Raw genomic sequence first — 22,007 nt, 5'->3', positions numbered from 1 at the left:
ATTACCACAATTCTGAAGTCAAGGAAAGTAATACATTATAATAATGTGTTTGTTTGTTTGATGACGGGACGATAGCTCAGTAAAAATAAAGTTTTGCATAAATATGAAACAATTTAAATATAATGTTTACGAACTAGTTTTGACAAGGCCACAGCCATCTTTATTCTCAAGATTCTGTAATACACGATTTATTAATACAGACATATTCAAAGTTGATCTTCATACTTTTTGTTAAGAAATATATTCTTATATTAGGTATTTTTGAATTAATTGGAAATTTTCATGGTGATTTTGGATGTTTGAAAAATAAAAACCGATTAAATACAAAAAATATGCAAAAATTATTTTATTTTGTTTAAATATTAACAAAATTTAATTTTTTGGCCTTACAAACTAGCTACTTAATATAGGTAACAAATTACGTTATAATAAATTACAGGTAACAAAATATTTTTCATTTAGCACCAAAATAGTAAATACATAAAAAAATTGTTCTTAAAAAAACTACATAACATATTTACATAAAAGAATAAAATGTTTAATCTATTTTTCTTAAAACTAGTAATATTTAATGAGAAAACCAATAAATTTTATGACATAAATGTTTCAACTAAATTCACAATTTTTTAATTTTCTTTCAAATCTTAACATTTGGGCCTGATACGAGTATATCCCAAAAATTGATTTCTATTAAGCATATAAATGTAATAATTAATAATTGTAATTCTGATGATTCATATCCGACCACAATATAATATTGTCTAGATTAGTAAAAGTATTTTAGAAAATTTCGAAAATGCGTTTTAAAAAAATCTTTGCAATTTTAGGACACTAGTTAGCTTTTGGTTAACATACCCAGAAATATGTGAAATTGGCCTCTTAGTAGAATTTCACTTTGTGCCGTTCAAATTAAACGAAAAGTTCGTCAATAACTTCTGGTAAAAACCAAATATATTAAATATTTGTATTTTTTCGTATATTATTTTCTCATATATTAAATTTCAAGAAATTCCATCAATTCGTTCCGTGAACAATGTAAAATAAAAATGTAAAATCGGCCCCCAGATCAGTTTCTGAGCCCTGATGTTCCCAAAAACTTTAAGTTTCCAAAAACTTTATGTTTGCAAAATGATCAAAAATGTCAAACATGCCCGTTAAAAGATCCAGTTCCCGAGGACTGTTATATCCCAAAAGTTGATCAATTCGTGCCATAGTCGAAATAAACTTACATATAAAATTTCATCAAAATCGGTCCAGCCAAGCTTGAGATACTCGTGTGCACGCACAGACTGAGAGACCGAGAGACCGACAGGTTGTTAAAAATAGTTTATTTACACTCCATCATGGAGGAGTGCGTTTTCACCGGTTGTATACAATGCGGTCGCTAAAAATATTTAAAGCATTTGTATAATAAATAAAAATGAAAGAGTAGTATAGAGTAACAAAATGTATGAATAATTTTAATTCTGTAAATATTTTTTGTCATATGTTTCGAAAATGCGTACACATTTTTTATATTATCAGGAATAAAATATTAGGTTTGTATTCAGGTACATTTTATCAAATTTTATCAGTGTAAATTGATATAAAAAATTTTTTTGGAAGACCCTACATTAAGTATGAAAAATTGAAGTGGATTTTAAGTTGAACACTTAATATCAATTTCCTACAATTTTAAATATCGCCCATTGCAAATGCAAACTTTGCATATATGAGCGGTCCCTGACTTGAAGTAATTCAACTAGTCTACAAACAGGTTGAGTATTATTTTTTATTAAGAAAGCACATGGAAATATGAAATTATAGAAAAAATCATATATGCTACACAGCTGTTCTGAAATGAAACATACAGCCCGACCATTAATTCCATTCATTGATTCCTACGAATTACGAACTTAGACTACTACGTAGATCTTCAATGATATTTTTCGAGAAATTCATTTTTATATGCCATTGTTATCCCACAACCTGAGGTCAAGAAGAAAAATAACATCAAAAATTGGAAAAAACTGATTTTAGGTAAGAGTAGACTTGAACGGCCATTTTGTTTTTCTAAAGTTTAGCTATAGTATGCCGCGAAAGAAGAAGCAACCCACTGCCTTTCTGCGTTTGCAAAATTTTGAAAAATACTTATGGTTTCACTGCAATAAATGATTAAAAAAAGGCATTTTTTGAGTTTTGGGTGGGTATAACTTCTCGAAGGGGGGGAGATAGGAAAAAATTTTCTTCTACGGAAATAAGTTTCTAGTAAAGATCTATGTACGTAAAAAATTTCAGCTTTCTATCTTCAAGGGTGTAGAAGTTTTATTAAAAATGTCGACGACGGACGGACGGACATAATGAGCCTTATTCTAGTTGTCGTGTCACTTGCGTGACATTTGTCGTTGTCGCTGTCACATCATTTGAAATGTGGTATTCTGGTTGTCGAGTGACGTGAGTGCGAGAAATAATCGAAAATGAAACGTTTGAAGTGAAATTGATACATTTTAAAAAGAAATTTCGGCGAGTAAAGTACAAACTAAAAAAAATTTTCAGTGTATATATTTATATTTTTAAATAATAAAAAATGTCATTTGCATTATGGTTTACGAATTCATCTCATTCCGGTAGTGATGAAGTTACAAAAAAACAACAATTAAGGATCGAAAGATTTAAAATTAGCGACAGCTCTAATCTATTGAATTTGCCAAATTTTTTCTAGTAAATTAGTTGCAAACATTTTATTTAATTCACAGATTTATAGACTATTACAGACTTCCAAAGTAGGCCTTTGTATATTTACAGAATATATTCGAGGAAAAAACGAGTACCCGTAAAAGGCATGCCCTGTCATGAAATTTCCAATTCTTCAAACTTGTAAATACTTTCACGGTAAAAACAAAAATTAAATTATATATTTTATGACTTGATTTATGTATAAAATTAATTTTTTTATGATTTTGTTAAATTGTTTTGTTTTAACTTGCATTTTTGGTGTATCCTTCTTTCTTGTCACTTGTAAATACTTTTCGACAACAAACGTCGTTTCACTACGACATATCCCGCATCGGAACGACAACTGGAATATGAATGAAACACATTTTCCCGCTATTCCCCGACGATTGTCACTGCGATCGCCGCTTAGAATATCAAATTCAAGTCGTAACGACAATTGTCGCTCTACTTCGACAACTAGAATAAGGGTCAATGAAACTAATAAGCACTTTTTTTCAAAAAAATTTTGGAAAAGTTCTAAAAAGTTCTAATCTCCACTGTTATATTTGCGGTTTTAGCGACCATTTAAAAAAAGATTGTAATCAAGCTATAAACCTCTTAAAATGCGTATAAACTGCCGAGCTCAAAGCTTTTGTTAAAATTTGCCAATTTGAAAAAAAAAACTGTGCTGCCATTCGGATGCGTTCAGTATAGCAACAATAATAATGCAACAAAGTGAATATGGTCATTTACACTCTGTATATATTATTATAGCAAAAAGAATAGTAAGGCTAGAGAAAAATTACGTAACTGAGGTTTGGAAAACCTATGTCATTTACAAAGCTTCCATAAGTGTGATCTATATACGTAAATATAAATTTCAAGTAACTAGAGTCAATGTGAAAATACAAATATTTTAAGGTACTGAATTTAATAACGTTCATAATTTATTAATCAAACCAAGATCATATTTATAAATTCCCAATATTTTACATATTTAATTGGTACGACACTTGGTCAATAAAACAATATATTTTTACATTTAAAAAACAAATATATTATAATTTATTCATATTTTGCATTTTTGCTTGCATATAGCGTCTCATTTAAACTATACTTGCTAATAATGTAAATTACAATATAAAGCAATGTGGAGAACAATTTGTCGGCAATTTGCTCATGCGTCTGTAGCTCAGCTGGTTGAGCTTCCGCTTAGAAAGCAATAAGTCACTGGTTCGAGTGCAGTTCGAGGAAAAAAGTTTTTTAATATTTTTACCTATAACTGGTTCCTTTCATTACGTCATCCATCTGTTCTGCAGCTGTATGAAGAAATTTCCATTATTTATTCTTATCTTTATTGGGATTTAATAAACTATGCTCTAAAAAGTTTAAAAATTCGTACATTTTCAAATCGTTTGTTGTGCTCTTCTCTTGTGCGTTTTTATATCAAATACGCTGCGTAAGTACGGTCACCATATAACAATGCTCATATTAATAGAATTAAGTCAATTTAAGGACATTTTTTAAGATTTGGGTTATCTTAATGATGATGATTATTTTCTTTTTCCTCCCCACGAGAGCAAGCTCAAATTAGTTAGCTTACTATTATGGATTTTAATTATGAATTCTGATTTTGCCCCTCCCAACATATTAAATAAAATTTTTTTAATAATGTAAGGTCTCTTTTACTTTTTGTACAAGTTCCTTCTATTATCTAAAAATGAAAATTACTAAATAAATAATTCAACTTATGCAGTATTGTAAAAAATTTTTATTGCAAAAATTTTCAGAAACTTGAATCTTAACTTATGTTATTTTTCTTTTATTTATATAAAACGTTCGCTTCGTAATATTTTAAGAAATAATTACACTAATTTAATTTGCCATGTAATAATTTATGTTTTAATAAATCAAACATATTTTGTAATATATTAGCAAATATTCCAGCTACTGTAAAAACTCCTCCCAGAATAGAACAGCAATTGGTAGCAAAGTGGCCAAATGATCTGAAAAAAAAATTAAATTTTTTCATATAAAAATTTACGAAGAAAAATAGCTTAGTGGAATATATTTATAATTATTCTTTTAATAAATTCAATGAAAAATTAAAATTATTCAATAGAATTTTTAAATATGAAAAACTATCATAACATTATACATACATACATACTCGTATGTACATATACGTCTTACAAAAATAATAATTTTAAAAATATACGTGTTTTGAAAATTTATGTGTAACATAAAAGGCTGCGTGTGGACTCAGACTTTTGATAATTCTAGAAAAACTGAAGAATGTCCAGTAAAATTCAATATATGCTCCAGATATGCGAAAAAAATAATTCCCAAAAAATAGATAAATAAATAAATATTACTAAATATTGTAGTTTATGACAATAATAGTTTATTACAGTAATAGTTCAATAGTGTAAATGAATAACATGAATAAATGTATGAAAATGAATAAACTAATGGTGGATCAAGTGAAAATACTGTTTTTAAAAACAATCTATGTACTATATCTACTACACTAATAAATTACTTACATTCATATACCAAACTATTTCAAAGATTGCATGCATTTAGCATGTTTTATGCAGTCTTTGAAATAAATGAAAAATAAATTTAAAGAGCTGTTAACATAATGCTCAACTTTAAGTTATTATAGCATTTAGAGTTAATAAAAATAATTATGTTTTTTGATGACACGAATAATGTCTTTTTATCTAACAAATCCCAATACTCAATTTTTTTTACTAAGTATTCCGATTTATTGCTTATATATTGTTACCTAACTTTTATAATTTCTTTGTTCAAATAAAATTGCTGAACTAACACAAAATATGTATAAATACTGTAGAAATAAAACGAACAGGATCAGAATAAATCTTAAGTTAAGTAAATTAATTAAACTTTTGAATTATAAATAAATAAAGTGCAATTTTGATAATTTAAATTCGCATTGTTTTTTCTATACGATGTCAATACGATACGTAATTCCCGCCAACAAAAATGGTAATGAAAATAATATAATGTGGTACATTTCAATTTCAACAATTTGTTGAACAATGAATTATTACCTCATTTCAGTTAATTAAAAGATACTTATAGAATTGTTTCAAATTCTATAAGTTCTTTTAATTCTATTTCAATTAGTTTTTGCTGCTAAAAATAAATATGTATGTACCTACTTGCAAACAATTTTTTCTGCTCATAATTATTTTAAAACTAGGTTAAACATGTTATATTTAGTGCTTGCAAAATTTATTTGTGCTCTCCTTTCATATTTTATTAGCAGGTAAATAAGAGTAATCTATTTATAAAAGGGGCTTGCCTGTGTATGATGGCCTATCTTAATACTAAACGCAAACGGACAAAAATTTGACAATCGTTACATCATTTTACAATCGGAATTTTTGAATCATTTACTAAGGTACAATTTTTTTTAAAAATAAAAAAAATATTCAAGTCCGGTTATAAAAATATATAATTGTCTTTTCCAAAACATTTTAATATTTTTTTTACTCAGATAATTTATATATTAAGTTTTTAAAATTTTTCTCAAGTAAAAATTGAGGTAAAATTTTAAAGTACATATATATAAACTTTGTATTGGTAAAATAATATTTAATTGTATTTTAGATATCATTTTCTGATTCCCTTTTCATATTTTTTTTTACTATGTATTCATATTGATATTCAATACTTATTCTTTCAATAATTATATTTTCGACTTGCCACTGCAGTACTTTCCATACCTTGAGTTAACTTACCCTACGAGGAAAAAAGCTCTTCCTTTAAAACTCTCATTTTCATTTTATGATTTTTAAAAAAATTTATAGAGTTTATATGAAGAAAAAACAATTATCACTATCCTTCTATATTATTACATCTAAAAATACCTAAAAATATTTTTATATACATAAATAACTTTTGGAGTTTTATTTTGATTTTTAAAAAAATATTATATCGTGAAAATAAGAAATTATTTTAAATCTAAAAAAAATTACGGGGAAAAAGTTTACTACATTTCTGTCCGTAAAAGTTTTATACGTCGAACAGTTTGCACACTGAAAACAAAATTTTGACGTTAAAGATTTTGGGAATATTTACAATTTATATCTGTAAAGGTTGACTGAAACATTTTTATTTGTATTTAAAAGATTTGAACATTAAAGGACAGCAATGTTCAGGCGTTTTCTGTATAATGTATAATTTGAATTTGTCAGCGAAAGGCTTATACTGACGCATAATACTCAACTACAGCAATCCCTCCTATAACGTAATTTTTGGGACCGAAAAATTTTTACGTTAAGTGAAATTACATTATAGTCCAACTAAACTAATATGACTAATATGTATGTACATACATATGTATGTATGTACTTGATATTTGCCTAAACTAGTAAGTTGTCTGCTGGTAAAGAAAAAAATTTAAATGAAAAAAAAAATAGATTATTGCATATTAAATTATTTTAAAATTACGTAAAACGAGGTAAAAATTACATTAAGTGAAAATAGTAGGAAAAATAAAATTTACATATATCGAAATTATATAGTAAGAGGTTACGTTATAGGAGGGATTGCTGTATATCTGTTCAAAAAATGAACATAAGAAGTGATAAAAAAAGTACTTCAATCATATATTAAGTGTCGTCTATAAACTCAAGTAGTTAATGACGAATCGTAAATGAAACTGATGTTTTTCAAATTATTCCAAAGAAAAACAATATTGAGTTCTCAATTTTTGCATTTAGAAGAACAAAATTAAATTTTTTTTTATCCTACTTCGCACCTAGGAGGAGCATAGGGCTGGTGTATGATTATTGTATATAACCATGAACAAGTTTCTGACGTCATTGGGTTTACTAAGTAGGTGACGAACCTACCGTAATTTTTTCTTAATATTAGATATTTAAGGTTATTTATATTTATTGTTTTTATTTTGCTGGTACTTTTTTTAATATTGAATATTATTGAAATATGGCAATTAGTTAATATTATTTTTTTTATTTTTATAGGTTATACATAAAGCTATATAATATTGAATATAATTTTTATAGTGACTTGACTGAGCTTTGAACCATTCAGTTAAAGGACCAGTGCCATAACAACAAAATTTAATTAATAGATGAATTTATAGCGGACATTCTCGTTATTATTCCATTTTGTAAGAAGAGACTTTCAAATATTTGAAATAACTGGCATTTTATAAGGAGAATAATAAAAATTTGTTTCAGGTTTACAAACATTTAGCAAAAGTAAAATTTCTACACGGTTTTTTGTAAGCACTCCTTGAAATATAAGAACAGAGCTATCTAATGCTTTTAAAAGTCCTTAAAATATTTTTTATTTAGTTAAGTATGTGAAAAAACAAGTAAGGTAAATAAATTAAAAAATAATTTACCGGAAAAAAATTTTGGAACTGTGTAAATAGCCAAATTGGATTGTTTAATTATGTTTTACAGTTTATGTGCTACAATGATCCATGTCATACAAAAAAATTTTTTTGTAAAATTTTGTATGACATGGATCATTATAGCACTCAAAAATTTTTCCAGAAATTTATATGAAAATTTGATCCATACACCAACAATTTTGGATATGGACCAATATGCATCCCAAATCGAATTTTAAGTGGAGGTGAATCAAAATGACATCGGCGTATCTACGAAGCTAAATAAGATAGCGAAAATCTGATAACATATTAATTTCCTTTAAAAACGACGAATGTATATTCAATACTAAATCAGCTTTAGCCCTTTTGTCTAAACACTCCCATTTTATGATCTTCTTATTGGATTCTTCAGGCTTCGCAACTGGTTTCTTGATACTTCCGCTTACATAATCCCACAGGTCATTCTTCATCATAACGATTCCATGTAGACCTTCCACGTGTCATAGGTATCGATGGTCAAATATTTAATTTTTATTGCATTATTACAAGTCATCTCTCAAAAATTTGTTAACTAAAATTTTATAAAAAATAAAACGTTTTATAAATTGTTGGTTTAAAAATTTTTAAGAATACTTTTATATTCACACTTCTCATCTACCTGCTTCCATAAGCTATGTTAAATATATTTTATTTTTATTATAATATACATATTTAGTACGTGTGTGCTGTATGATAGTTTATTGAGAAGCAAAAAAATATGCGTACATAATTGATTTATGTTTTAACATATATAATGTATACAAAGTATTTTGAAATAATGAATTATTATGTTTTGTAGGAGGAAAGAGAGTTGCATTATGCTGAATAACATAAGTTACAATGTATTTATGTTGTTGCCAGTATGAATATAAAAATCTAACAGTATCTAAAAAGAGAGACACTTAGCATTGGGACTTGTTAGATATAAAGACATTAGCACGGAACTTACCGTTAGCTTTCTGCATTTAAAAAATTTGAAAAAGCTTGCAGTTTTAGAAATATTAGATACCAAAAACTCAAATTTTACAAATTTCGATAGGCGATAATTTGAGAAGAAGTAGAGGTGTAAAAAATTTTCTTCTAACGAAATGAAGTATTAATAATGTCTAAAAACTGCTAAAATTTTAGATTCCTGCAACCTGAGGTCCAAAAGAAAAACAACATCGAAACATCAAAAATTTAAAAAATGCTTATAAATTCACTGTTAAAAATAAATAAAACTCTATAATTTTTTGTGTTACCTAGTTTTACCTGCCATGTGGTTGCACTGCAATCCGTCATAAAGGAACAATTATAACAAAAAACTAGAACAAAACGATTTAAAAAAATTTTTTATGTGTGGTCAGCACATAATCAATCGCAATGTATATTGTCTAGTTAAGTGCAAGTGTTACAGAATATTGTAAAAATGGCTGTTAAATACTTCTTTCCAATTTTTAGAGCGTTAGTAAGCCTTAAAATAACATATATAGAAAAATGTATATTTGAGAAACTCTTAGTCGAGTTTCGGTTTGAGCAACCCGAATTCTGCAAGTTCGTCAGTTAGTTTCGGTAATAAATCAGAACTCAAATATTAATTTTCAAGAAATTCAATCAATTCTAGTTAAGTGAAAGTGTTACAGAATATTGTAAAAATGGCTGTTAAATACTTCCTTCCAATTTTTAGGGCGTTGGTAAGCCTTAAGTTAACATATCTAGAAAAATGTATATTAGAGAAACTCTTAGTCGAGTTGCGCTTTGAGCAACCCGAATTCTGCCAGTTCGTCAGTTAGCTTCGGTAATAAATCAGAACTCAAATATCGATTTTCAAGAAATTCAATCAATTCGTTCGGTAGATATATCACTTTCCGAGCTTTCTGATCTTTCCAAAAAATTTATAGATTCATTACTTTAACACCCCTAATTTAAATATTAATAAATCTGTTGAATATTTACCTTAAAATGATCAAAAATGTAAAACAAGCCCGAAAAAAAAGACCAGTTCACGGGGCCTGATATACCCCAAAAGTTGATCAATCCGTGCCATAGTCGAAATAAAGTTACATATAAAATTCCATCAAAATTGGTTCGTCTAACTTGAGAGAGACGCGTGCACACACAGACTGACAGGTTGCTAAAAATAGTTTATTTACACAAAATACCAATTTTCTTGTAGAAGGTATTTAATTCCTGTACGGAAAAACCAAGTTAGCGCGGAGGTAATAGTTGGTCTGTAGGACCACTTTTATCCGTTTAGAGTTTAGGTGATCTTTTAATGTAGGAGTCACGCTCCCCCACTGTCGGAGGGAAAAGGCAAGTAGCACCGTCCTTCATCTTTCGAGATTTTTTCACCTAGTTGAAAAAAAAAATTTAGATGAAAAATATTTAGAAAAAAATATTTAGATTCGAAAGGACTCATTCAAAACCAAACGTATGTTATATCACTATAATAGAAGGCCACACACAAGGCTTTTGATTTGATTCTAGAAATATATAGAACGGATTTAATATTTGATATGTACATTCCTAACAGAGATAAACGTGTTTATTTTATTTTTCTACTTTTCAGCTTTTTAAATTTTTTTTTTTCAATTTTTTGGATGTGAAATTTTTGTTTTTCAGTTTTAAAAAAAAATATACTGAAAGTTGCAAAATATATGAGGGTATTCAAGTAGGTACAAAAACAAAATAGTAAAATTGTAATTTCTGACTTAAACCAATATTATTTTTAAAAAATTGAAAAATAGAAATTTCTCTTAAAAAAAAAAAAATTTAATAAAAAGGTGTTCATGTGTGCGTATATTTATGAAAAATACAAATACAAATATTTTTTTTAGAATTACGTATAACAATATATACTTATAATAAATACATAATTCAAAAATTTTTCTAAAAATTTAAAAATTTTTAAATCTTGAAATCATATTATTCAGTCCATATGATTTGATTTTCAACATTTTTTTTTCAAAAAGACACCATGCTTTTTTTTTTATTATTAAAAGTACTGACTGCGTTATTATGTTCACATTTTATCATAGTATGTGTAGGCACTCACACATATTTATTTTTTACGCACAAAGTAAATTATTTACAAATTGAAAAGTTCTTTTATTAAAAGTAACTAAAAAAATTAATAAAGTTGGTTCAAACTTCAAATAGTTTGTAAAGTAGCATTTTTCCAAGTGAGAATATCGCTTTAAGAAAAACTGCAGGTATTAACATAATTATCGAATTCAAGGATTGATCGCGTCATTGGTTGTGAGCTTTCATTCATAGAAATTTGAAAAAACTTGGAATTTCGGAAATATATGCTACAAATAATGCGACTTTTACATATTTCGAAAGATGAAAACTTGTGGGGGTGGATTTGGAAAAAAATTTTTATTAGTATCTAAAAGCTAGAAAAGTTTCAGATTTCTACAACCTATTTTATAGAAGAAAACCAATGTCAAAAACATGAAAAGGAACAGGCTTTAAGTAATGGTTTTTTAGCAGCCATTTTCAATATTCAGTTATGATGTGCCGCTATAAAAAATGCCAGCTTTTAAAATGGCTCTTTCAAATTCATCAGCATCATTTTTTTTTCAAAACTATTTAATATTGTTTTTTAAATTCTCAAATTTTAAAATTTTTATTTTTTTATTTTTTTTTTTTTACGTTTGGATTTTATTGTTTTAGTGATTATTTTGGGCCAAAAAGAAAAAAGTCCCTTTTAAATTTTCAATTTCTGAAAAATTTAATTCCGGTGTACGTACGAAATCTAATCAAAAATTTTGAATTCAATCTCTCTTACTTATTTCTGGCCGAACTAAGATATTGTAACCTCAACATGACGTGTAATATTTTATAGGTTAAGGTAATTTAAGTTAGGTTAGAGTAAAGTAAGTTTTAAAGTAGGTTTTTTTATAATAAATAAATAATGACTAAAATGGATGTTTTATATATTTTTTTCCCAAATCTATAATGTAATATATTATAAATAATTAAAGCAATAAGCACATATACTTAAAAAAGATATTTTGAAATTAAAAAAAAAAATTAACAAAATAAGAATTGTTATAGTCTTAAGTTAATTAGTAAAACAGAAAACAATTCGATCTAATAAAAAAGCCACCTTTATGCACTTTCATTTTAAATACTCGGAAAATATTATCAATATTAGAATTAACTGCACCGATAAAGTAAATGTTTAATATTGAATTTACTTATTTCCCATTTATTCACTTTTATTTATATTAATGTATAAATCTATTATTATTATATTAATGTATAATCTTCATTTTCTGTTTACTTCGAAGTGTTGAAGACTTAACACTTCTTTGCTAATACTGTTTCTTAGCATTAAAATAATAATACTAAAAATAAAAAGTAAAAAAAGAAAAAGCTTAAAGAAGAAAAAAATTAATGAAAGTTTTATACACTATTATAATATATTGATAACGTATATACGTAAATTGTAATATTTAACTACTGTGGGTTTATAATTGTTTTAGATTTGTCAGTTCCAAAGGATTCTTATCTTGTGAATGCAAAGAAAGAGTTGAGAGAAATCGGCTATCAGTTCAATGCAAGAGATTTTTGCACGCTGAATGCGCTAAACTCTACTCGGTGGTAGTCGAATTTTATCAAAAAAACAAAAATCCATTCAAATGCACCACGTGTTCCTCTTTGCATTTGCACTCTCTCTCTGGTGACAACATTTTTTCTTCTCATTAATTCTTCTAAACTACCTGCTGGGAGGGTAAAATGTGGTATCACCAATATCAATAATAACCTATTGCAGACTACATCACACTTGCAAATTAAATCCCTCTCAGTTGCTGATGATGTTGCTTCAATATCAAAAGCTCTTTTTGTTGTAATGATGTTTCTGCAAATGGTATTTCTACTCAAAAATTATATTCTCTGAATTTAGAAATGAAAATGATGCTGGCCGAAAATGCTGCTTAAATAAAATGCCTATTTGAAAAAAGTTTCTCTAAACAAAAAAATTTCCATTTTGAAAAAAAAGTTAAACAGACTTGAGCAACTTAAAAAACGTAAAAATGGTGTGGGAGTTTAACTTAACCATACACGCACGGCTACAGTCAAACTGGCCAATGCCACCAGAGTATGTCTCTGAATCTGTGGACTCAGGACGCACAATTACAGGCTATTTTACAGCGGCGATTTCCCAGTCGTGGCAAGTCACCTCACGGCTTCTGAGAGCAACTAAACAAATTCTGTTGCGGAATCTTTGGATCTGCTGATTAACGTTCAATTCACAAATCAAAAGCGCATTTTGGGGGTTTGTGTGTTCAGCGGTGTGTTATATAAGGCAATGCCCAAGGGAGCGTGCTCTCGTCTCTTCTCCGGAATCTTGTAGTAAATCAACTTTTGTTACGTCTGGAAGATGAGGACTACTAGGTGGTTGCTTACGCTGATAATATCGTAGTGGCTGTCTCCAGGAAGCACCTAGGTGTCTTAAATGGGCTAACTCAGAGAGTTTCAAATCTCGTCTGCGGCTGGCTTACTGACTGCGAGTAAACAATGGACTTGCAGAAGACTGAGATGGTCATCTACAGTACAAAATACAAAGTTCCAAGCGTGGTTTCGTTAATACTTGATGGTACGACCATTGCAGCGCCCTTCAGGCGGAGGTGATTGTGATAAGCAAGGTTATGCGTTGGCAGGTCGGCATCATGGTATCCTAGGTATGGGAACCAGCATCTTCATCAACAACCAGGCAGATCAGCTCGAAATTGATTTGGTTTGAATTCCGACAGGCGCAGATGCCTTGGGCCATTTTCTTTTACGGACTGCGGGCCTGATGAATGTAAATATCAGGGACCTTACCCTGTTCTTGCAAAGATCGTGCTGGTTCTTGTGAAGGCGAGTTATTTTGGGAATCCGGCGGATGACTTATGAATAAATATCTTATGATAGTCGCGTAACCCTAACTTAACTCTAACCTAGTGGATCAAGTGCTTTCTAACAGGAAGATTTGAACTATCAACGTACAACAAATTTTTTGGGTAGAATCAAATTGGCTTTGTATCAGTTACTTGTTCCAAATAGAGTTTAGAACATGTCACTGACACTCAACTTGTTGAAACATTTCAAACTTAGACATGAAGTAGCATGCAGTAAGTTATTAAATAATTTCGTAAGCACAAAATAAACAAAACAAAATGTAACGAAACTACAAATTAGTTATTAAACTCACCTTTTTTCTTCGGAATATTTAACCATCAGTGGTGAAAATTCGTAACTAAAAAATAACCCTGGCATGCCCTTTTCGTTATCATTTAAAACTTTTTTGTGCCTAGTAACAGAAAATTGATTGGTGTTTATTATATGAGTATGATTCTTCTTGTACATGGTGGGAACTATTTTTATATAATAGTTATACATTTGACTTTTTCCATCTGCAATAAAAAGTATAATAATGATAATAATTTTAATTACAAACAGACGAAATTAAATTTATTTTGTCTGTCTTTAATTATATATTTTAAATCCTTAAATTTAAATATTTTACATTTAATAATAATAATATATCTTTTTAAAATTTGAGAAGATAATAATCTTCTCAAATTTTATATCCTTTAATTTATTAATTTAATAATATTATAATAAATTACACGATATTTTCTCTTCTTGCAATAATTATAATTTATTAAAAACATATTTTAATGTATCAGAAAAGTTGGAGAAAATTTTTTTAATATTTTGTTTAAAAGAAAAAAGAAATGAAACTACAAAATTTTTTAAAGTTTTTACAAAGTTCTGATAACTTCAGCAAAATTAACTTTTTAAGTTAATTTCAGTTGCGCTTAATTTATCTTGAAGTCTAACAATCTAGGCATCTGCATAGGTTAACATCTAAAATGGAATAAGCACATCAAACAGTTAGAAAAAGTATTATTCTCTTTAATATGCCTAACAGCAAGCACCGTCCCAGTGAAAGCAAAACAACTGATATATAATGCGTACATATCGTTAAAAATTGTAACATATTCAGCTGGAGTCATTGTACACAAAGTGAAAAATTTGTAGTGAGTTTTTGTGGTTGTTATTACTAGTTAGCAAAAAACTGACAAAATTGAAATGTTTCTTAATTTTCGAATGAATTTTTTTGAAAACTGCCATTATTTTTGTAATATAATTAGTCTCATCATAAAAATAAAATATTCTTTTATGGGTCAAATGTCTTTTGGCGATATTTGTCCTAGACCACAAGGGGAATTAAAAATTTGAAAATCAAGTTTTTCAATTTTGAGTGAAATATATTTTTTTTAGTAGTAGTGCTAGTCTATAAGGTCGGGCTGATATAAGAAAATTTTTCAACACTTTTATAAAACTTGAAAAAATTTATAAAGGTTTAGCATGCAGAGTCTGATATAACACTTTTTGAGAAAAAATGAGATAAAATGATGGCATTTTCTCAATGTTTTAAGTTTTTCCAAATTTTTAAAGTAAAATTAGTGTTTTGAAAAATTTTAAAATCGTAAAGCTGTCAACCACCCGGTCTGTTGTAGGATATAAATATCAACAGCAGGCATGCTTGTGGTCCACTAAAATCCGAACAAAGTCCAGGCAGAATGGAATGGCTTCCTGTACTGGGTTAGTAGCCATATATCTTATAGCTAAGTATGAAATTTCCGATATAAGAATATAAATGTGGTAGGAACATCTACCAAAAAGTAGATAGAAATCACGACTGGCGGCGACAGCTTAGCTGAATGTTCAAGACTTTCAGAGTAATCGCCAGTGAAAAATAAAACATCACTTAAAGATCATAGAAGGTTATAAAAAAAGAAAGTTTAAAGAAAACAACAAAAGTAAAACCACTGAACTATTAATGTAAAAAGCTCGCTATATCAGAAAAGTGGATTTGTAAATTTTTTACCTTATGTGAATTGCACATATTTATATAATGTAATTTTCGAGTCAGAAGAATAATTTTGTATTGCGTATCTCGTTTTTTCTGAAATGTATACAAAATTTATTCATTTGTTTATGAAAGTGAGACGTTCAGTCGATATTTTGAGAAAAAATGCAAAAATCTAATTGAAAAAACAAACAATCTTATTGAAAAAATTTAATGTCCATTAGAGAAACGGAGAATTCTGATTTCAAAGTGAATAAAAAGTGAGTAAAAAAGCGAGATACATGATTAGTCAGTTAAAATCAAAAAAAAAACTCAAACAGGTAAAAAGCTAAGAGAAATTGAACTAGCACCAGTATAATGAATAGCACTTAAGTAGAGAAATATCCACTAATGAAAAATACTAAACTTAAAAAAAATAAACTTAAAAAAATACTAAACTTAAAAGCCAATTAAAGTGATGGTCAGAAACCGACATCCATCATTTGAGCCACAGGATATTAATTGCAAACTTATCCAAGGGAGATTCAAATGTGTAGATGTCACAATAAAATTAAAAAAACAAATTAAAATTGCATAAGTACTATTAAAAAGTTTCCGCTTTTCATGTTGTTCTTCGATTATACCGAAGACATAAATAAGATATATAAAATAGAATATCTTCAGTAAATGAAAGTAAAAGTTGAGGCCCTTAAAAGTAATAGATCTCTTTTGCAATGCGAGAGCTGCCAGATTTTCGGACATCCACAGATTTTGCTGAATAGGTTTTGCTACAGCAGATGTGCAAACTTCAGAGAGGCACATCCTGCTAGTTACCAAGGCTGTTTATTAGCTAAGGAATTACAAAAAAGGAAAATTAAAAAAAAATGGGCCTAAACGGATTCTCGGTAATCATGAAAAGACCCAAGAACGATTATTGCTTTTACGTCACATAAGGTAGAAAATTTACAGGCAAATTTACAGAAAATTTATAACCAAAAAAATTTACAATAGCAAAATGCATGTCTTGCAGCACGGTAGAATCAAGAAGAATTTCTGCACGGTAGAATCAAGAATTGTCGAAATGTCAATGAGATTAACTACAAATGAGAACGGATATACTAACGTTATTTAAGTGATTCGTAAAAAAATGTAGCTAAATAAAATACGAGTTGGTACGTAGAACGCTAATGGTGCCTAAATTAAAAATAAGTTGGTAGGTAGAAAGCACGAATTGGAGGCTTTCCTTAGAGCCTAAAAAATATCGGTGTATGTCTGTTGTCAGAAACACACTTGGGGTAGGATTTAGATGTTATATATATGTACCATAGGGCAACTTAGTCAGGTATCCATTTAAGAGCAGTTAATATTTTTTTAAATTAAGGAAACCTTAACGCATAATGAAGAATCCAAAAAACAAAGTTCAACTTGTTAACATTAAAAAAGAATATTTTTAGGGATGTCCTATGCGCGTGAGTTTAATAAATTCTTACTGAAAACAGACTATAACCTCAAATATGTGGATTGGAGCCCTAGATAAAAATATTGCGAAAACGGCAAATGTATTCGAAAAAGGTAAAAGTTTTCGAAAATATTTTTCAATATGGCCCAGGCGTTCAATAAGATTTGGTGCGACATTAAGATTTGGTTTATTAATTAAACTTAAGAAATTGATACCATTGCGCTATTTGAATTATATTTATCTGACATTCTTTTTCGAACCAAATAGGATGGGGAGTACACCACGCTTAGGGAAATTAGGGTATAATAAATGCTCTGCCTTTAAACCAGTATTCTGGGTCCATATTATACGTGCTTTATATACAATACATATAAAATTCACAAAACAAAAATTTAGTAAACCCACCGCAATTGAACTTGAATAGTGTTAAAATATCAATCCAAAACACAGCAAAATACTTAGGTATGACCTTGGATGCCAAGGTCAGATGGAAAGAACATGAAAAGAAAAGGAAAATTAGAAAACAAATGCAGATAAAACTACGGCTCGTAAATCTAGATTGACAACATGCAATAAGATTTTGATATATACCCAAATAATAAAGCCTATAAGGTCGTATGGCTTGCAGCAACGGGGTTGTGCCAAGCAAGCAAACATCAAACAAATACAAACTTCCCAGCAAAAAGTCCCTCGTAATATGGTAGGTGCTCCCTGGTGTGTGCGTAATAGTGACATTCATAAGGATCTGCATGGCCCCCAAGTAAATGAGAAAACAACGAACTGTGCCACGAAACATAAGACGCATTTGGAACATGTAAATGTCGAAAAGATGTAAATAAATTCAATTACCTCGGTAGTATAATTACTACTCAAGGGGGTACAGAAAAAGACATCTTGAATAGAATCAGGCTGGCTAGAGCAGCATTTGGAAGAATGTGGACTGCGTGGAGATCGTCTGGGCTGAGCAGAAAAACCAAATTAAGGCTGTTCGCAACTTGTATAAAGCCGATACTGTTGTATGGGAGTGAAACCTGGCACGCAAATCAGTCCAGCATTAATAGTGTTCAGGTATTCATTAATAAGTGCATCAGAAAAATATGCGGAGCCTTCTGACCAAGAAGAATATCAAATGCTGCGCTGTGGAAGCTCGCAGGTGAAGAGCCCGCATTGCTACAGATAAAAAGAAGGAAATGGCGCTGGTTGGGGCACACGCTAAGAAGACCACAGGCTGCGATATCGCGCCAAGCATTAGAGTGGAATCCACAAGGGAAACGTAAAGTTGGAAGGCCGAAAATGACTTGGCGTCGAACAATAGACAAATAAATCATCGAAAGCGGCAAGACCTGGGCACAAATAAAACATCTGGCCCGCAACCGAGTGAGATGGAGAGGCTATGTGGAAGCCCTATGCTCCCCAAGGGAGTGAACAAAGGAGAAAAAAAAAAAAATGTCGAGGCGTCTCGACTTATAGCGGAAAAGGTTTTGACAAAAAGACTGAAACAAACTAGACTTCCCGATTTAACCTAAAGTACTGTTACAGCTCTTCCGTGCCTTCGTTCGCGGTATGTAGACACAAAAAAACCATAGAACAAAACTAATTGTTAGTCAGTTTGATTAGTTTTGATAGTTTATGACCATCTAGATGTGTTTTAAGTTGGGTTAAAGGCCCAGAATGTTGGATAGGTCTGATGACTGTTTAGATCCTGCTATCTTTGTCTTTCGATGATTTTTAACACCTGTATTAAAAACAAAAAAAGAACAAATAGTTACGAAATATGCTTCTTAGTTATGTCAGAAGGTTTTATTTTTCAAAACTTTTTAATCATAAATAAAATGAAATAAACAAAATGAATTCACAACAAACAATTCTTGAATTTCTCTTTTATATTTTATGAGAAAATTTTTGTGTATAACTAAAAAATTTTTATTTAGGTTTGATAAATATTTGTTGAAACCTATTTTTCAACTTCGCCGTTTGATTTCCTTTTTTTGAATTAGTTTTTTTTCTCTTTGCGACAAGGTAGAGTTTTTTTTCTCTTTGCGACAAAGTGATGAAACTTTTTTCTCGGTTTAAATATAATCATATACATATCAATTTATTTTCATATTGTCATATGCCAATTTTAAAAGCCAAAGGTGGCGTTATACATAAAGAAAATTAAATTTAAATCTACAAAGTTTGATTTTGCACATGAAATTGAAATTATCTAACGCAGCTCAGATTAAATTGTGGCGTAAAAATTTGATACAATAAATTTCTCTTTGCATTCACCATTTATGTAAATAGCACCTAATAAATTAGAGATTTTCAATAAAATTGAATGATTGTGAATTTCATACTTGAAGAATCGATTTTAATTTCGATTAATTAAAATAAAAATGACATATCTTTAGTAATCCAACAAAAAATGATAGGTTTATTATAATTTATAACATGCTTAATGAAATGTCAAAAAAATTGACAAAATTTTTTTAAGAGATACGAATTTGATAAATTGCATTTGATAAAAATTGGATATATAAACAAAATTTTTAAATGCCAGTCCCTGGAGTTTATGGTAACCAACAAGGTCCTACATGCTTCGACAAAATGAAAATGGGATTCACCATCGGCTTTTGTGTAGGAATGGCCAGTGGAGCTCTTTTTGGAGGGTTTTCTGCTTTGAGGTATGATTACCATATGTAAATTTCAAATAATTTCAATAAACTTTAACATTAAATTAATATTAATATTCATAGGTATGGCCTCCGCGGGAGGGAGCTGATCAATAATGTTGGCAAAGTAATGTTACAAGGTGGTGGAACATTTGGAACTTTTATGGCAATAGGTTAGAAAAATAATTTTAAATTGTATTATTTTTTTTGAACAACATGTCAATATTGTAGGAACTGGTATCCGATGTTAGCTCGTAACATAGACATCTATTTATATTAAAACTAAATTGCATCAAGTAATATACATACATATATATAGAAATGTATTGAAATATTTAATCTTCTTTCAATTAAAACAGCAAAATATTACCATAATAGATCAAAGTATTAAACTTGTTGTTCAAATGTTATTGTGTCACAGGGAAGTTTTATTATTGCTTAAAAAATTAGAGTTAATAATGTTTCACTTACCACGTTTTGAATTGACTTCTAAGCCGTCAAGCGGATGGGTGTTCGCAAATTCCCCTAGTTTTTCTCCAAATGAGAGATGATTTATAGTATGTGCTAATTTAATGTCTGTGTATCGGAAATCATGGACATGGAACTGACTTATTGAAAAGCTTGCTCCTGGCGCTATATGGAAACTTCCTGACATGCGATTAACTTCAATAAATCCCTTTATCTGTTAAAAAAGTTCTAAATAAAAAACAAAAGTGTTTCATATTGCTTACTTGACAGCCTTCATCAATTGGGTTTGGTTCTTTAAGAAATTTTTCAGAATTTCCTTTGCATTGCTCAATTTTGTCAATTTGAACAGACCACTTCTTTGCTATATAAGCATTCATAACTTCTTCGCAAGAATTGCAACAATGAGTTTTATTATGTTCTGCGCCATAACAACTACCACATGTCTCATTGAATGAATTTTTGGCGGAAGTCTGAACTATCTCTTTTATAGGTGTTTCTTTTTGTATTGGAGATCCATTTAAATTAAGGCGAGTTTTAAAAATATTCTGTTCAATTCTTAAGTGCTGGTCCCCAGAAGCATCCATTGCATCTAACGATAAAAAATTGCAGCCTATGCTGTGCACTCTTAAATCCAAATTAATCCGTAAAGTCTCTTTTCTTGATGTATCCACAAATAATTCTTCCACTATACTTGGACTTGCATATTCACAAAATTCGGAAAATGCCAAAAATATAATTAGAGTACAACTGATGATAGTAACCGTAGCCCCAATTAATGTTTTGACACTAACCTCCTCAGAAGTTTTAGGATATGCATCCACCCTTTTTAGGATATTAATAAATCTCATGTCTAGCACCTAAAAATTTAAAGTCAATGCAATAAAAAATTATATGTAGAAATTATAATGTAATCCATAGTCAATTGATACTCTCAAATTGTATCTCAATAGATGTCGGTAAATACTTCAAAAAGAAAAACAAATTAAAAACCTAAAAATTAAATGACAAGTTGTTTAGTTGTATACAATGTGTAAACCAAGATACGAAAAAATTAAAATTTAGCAAAATATCTAAGCACGTTTACCAAAAATAAGATTTTACGTCAACTTGGCTTTTTTGATACAATTTACAGAGAGTAGAATAAATTTTATTATTGCTTATCAAAATGTCAAAGTAAAATTCAACACGAGACAAGTAGATAAATTCTTGAAACACTGCGCTGATAAGTATAAGGCCACCTCATTAAATAAATAAAATTTTCCGTTACTGCTTCAATCAGATCAACGTCAATATAATTCGTATGATTTTCCTCAATTTATTTTCTATTCAAATTATATTTTAGTTTGAAAAAAACTATTGAAGATGAAGGGCCTTTTCGTTTGCTTAAAATTTTTTTTTATTTTATTTTCGTATATTATAAGAGAAATGAACAGTTAAAGGCATTTAATTTTTCCTTTTTAGGTT

The 22,007-nt window shown here is 29.0% G+C and overlaps 2 protein-coding genes across 4 annotated transcripts; one reads left to right on the top strand and one right to left on the bottom strand.

Moving 5' to 3' along the window:
• Nucleotides 1–4,442: 4,442 nt before the first annotated feature.
• LOC129609097 (endoplasmic reticulum-Golgi intermediate compartment protein 3) lies at nucleotides 4,443–21,805 on the bottom strand. 3 transcript variants are annotated; one of them, XM_055520963.1, is made up of 5 exons: nucleotides 21,628–21,799; nucleotides 20,807–21,533; nucleotides 20,547–20,757; nucleotides 14,316–14,517; nucleotides 4,443–4,700 (listed from the first exon to the last, which is right to left on the bottom strand). In XM_055520963.1, exons 2-5 carry the CDS (start codon nucleotides 21,389–21,391, stop codon nucleotides 4,565–4,567), a joined length of 1,134 nt encoding a protein of 377 aa, XP_055376938.1. In that variant the 5' UTR covers nucleotides 21,392–21,533; nucleotides 21,628–21,799; the 3' UTR covers nucleotides 4,443–4,564. The 3 variants fall into 3 exon arrangements, with proteins under 3 accessions (XP_055376938.1, XP_055376940.1, XP_055376941.1); XM_055520965.1 differs by lacking the exon at nucleotides 21,628–21,799 and adding an exon at nucleotides 21,534–21,593 and having other exon boundaries at nucleotides 20,807–21,400; XM_055520966.1 differs by lacking the exon at nucleotides 4,443–4,700 and adding an exon at nucleotides 7,281–8,663 and having other exon boundaries at nucleotides 21,628–21,805.
• Nucleotides 19,831–20,450, top strand: LOC129609098 (reactive oxygen species modulator 1). Its single transcript, XM_055520967.1, has 3 exons — nucleotides 19,831–20,087; nucleotides 20,160–20,248; nucleotides 20,307–20,450. The coding sequence occupies exons 1-3, from the start codon at nucleotides 19,957–19,959 to the stop codon at nucleotides 20,324–20,326; spliced, it is 240 nt and encodes a 79-aa protein (XP_055376942.1). The 5' UTR covers nucleotides 19,831–19,956; the 3' UTR covers nucleotides 20,327–20,450.
• Nucleotides 21,806–22,007: the final 202 nt, after the last annotated feature.

The sequence above is a fragment of the Condylostylus longicornis genome, unplaced genomic scaffold (genome assembly GCF_029603195.1).
Source record: "Condylostylus longicornis isolate FDR11 unplaced genomic scaffold, ASM2960319v2 ptg000038l, whole genome shotgun sequence".
Taxonomy (NCBI): Eukaryota; Metazoa; Arthropoda; class Insecta; order Diptera; family Dolichopodidae; genus Condylostylus; species Condylostylus longicornis.
Note: the sequence above shows the minus strand (reverse complement) of the source record. Positions and strands in the feature narration are given on the sequence as shown.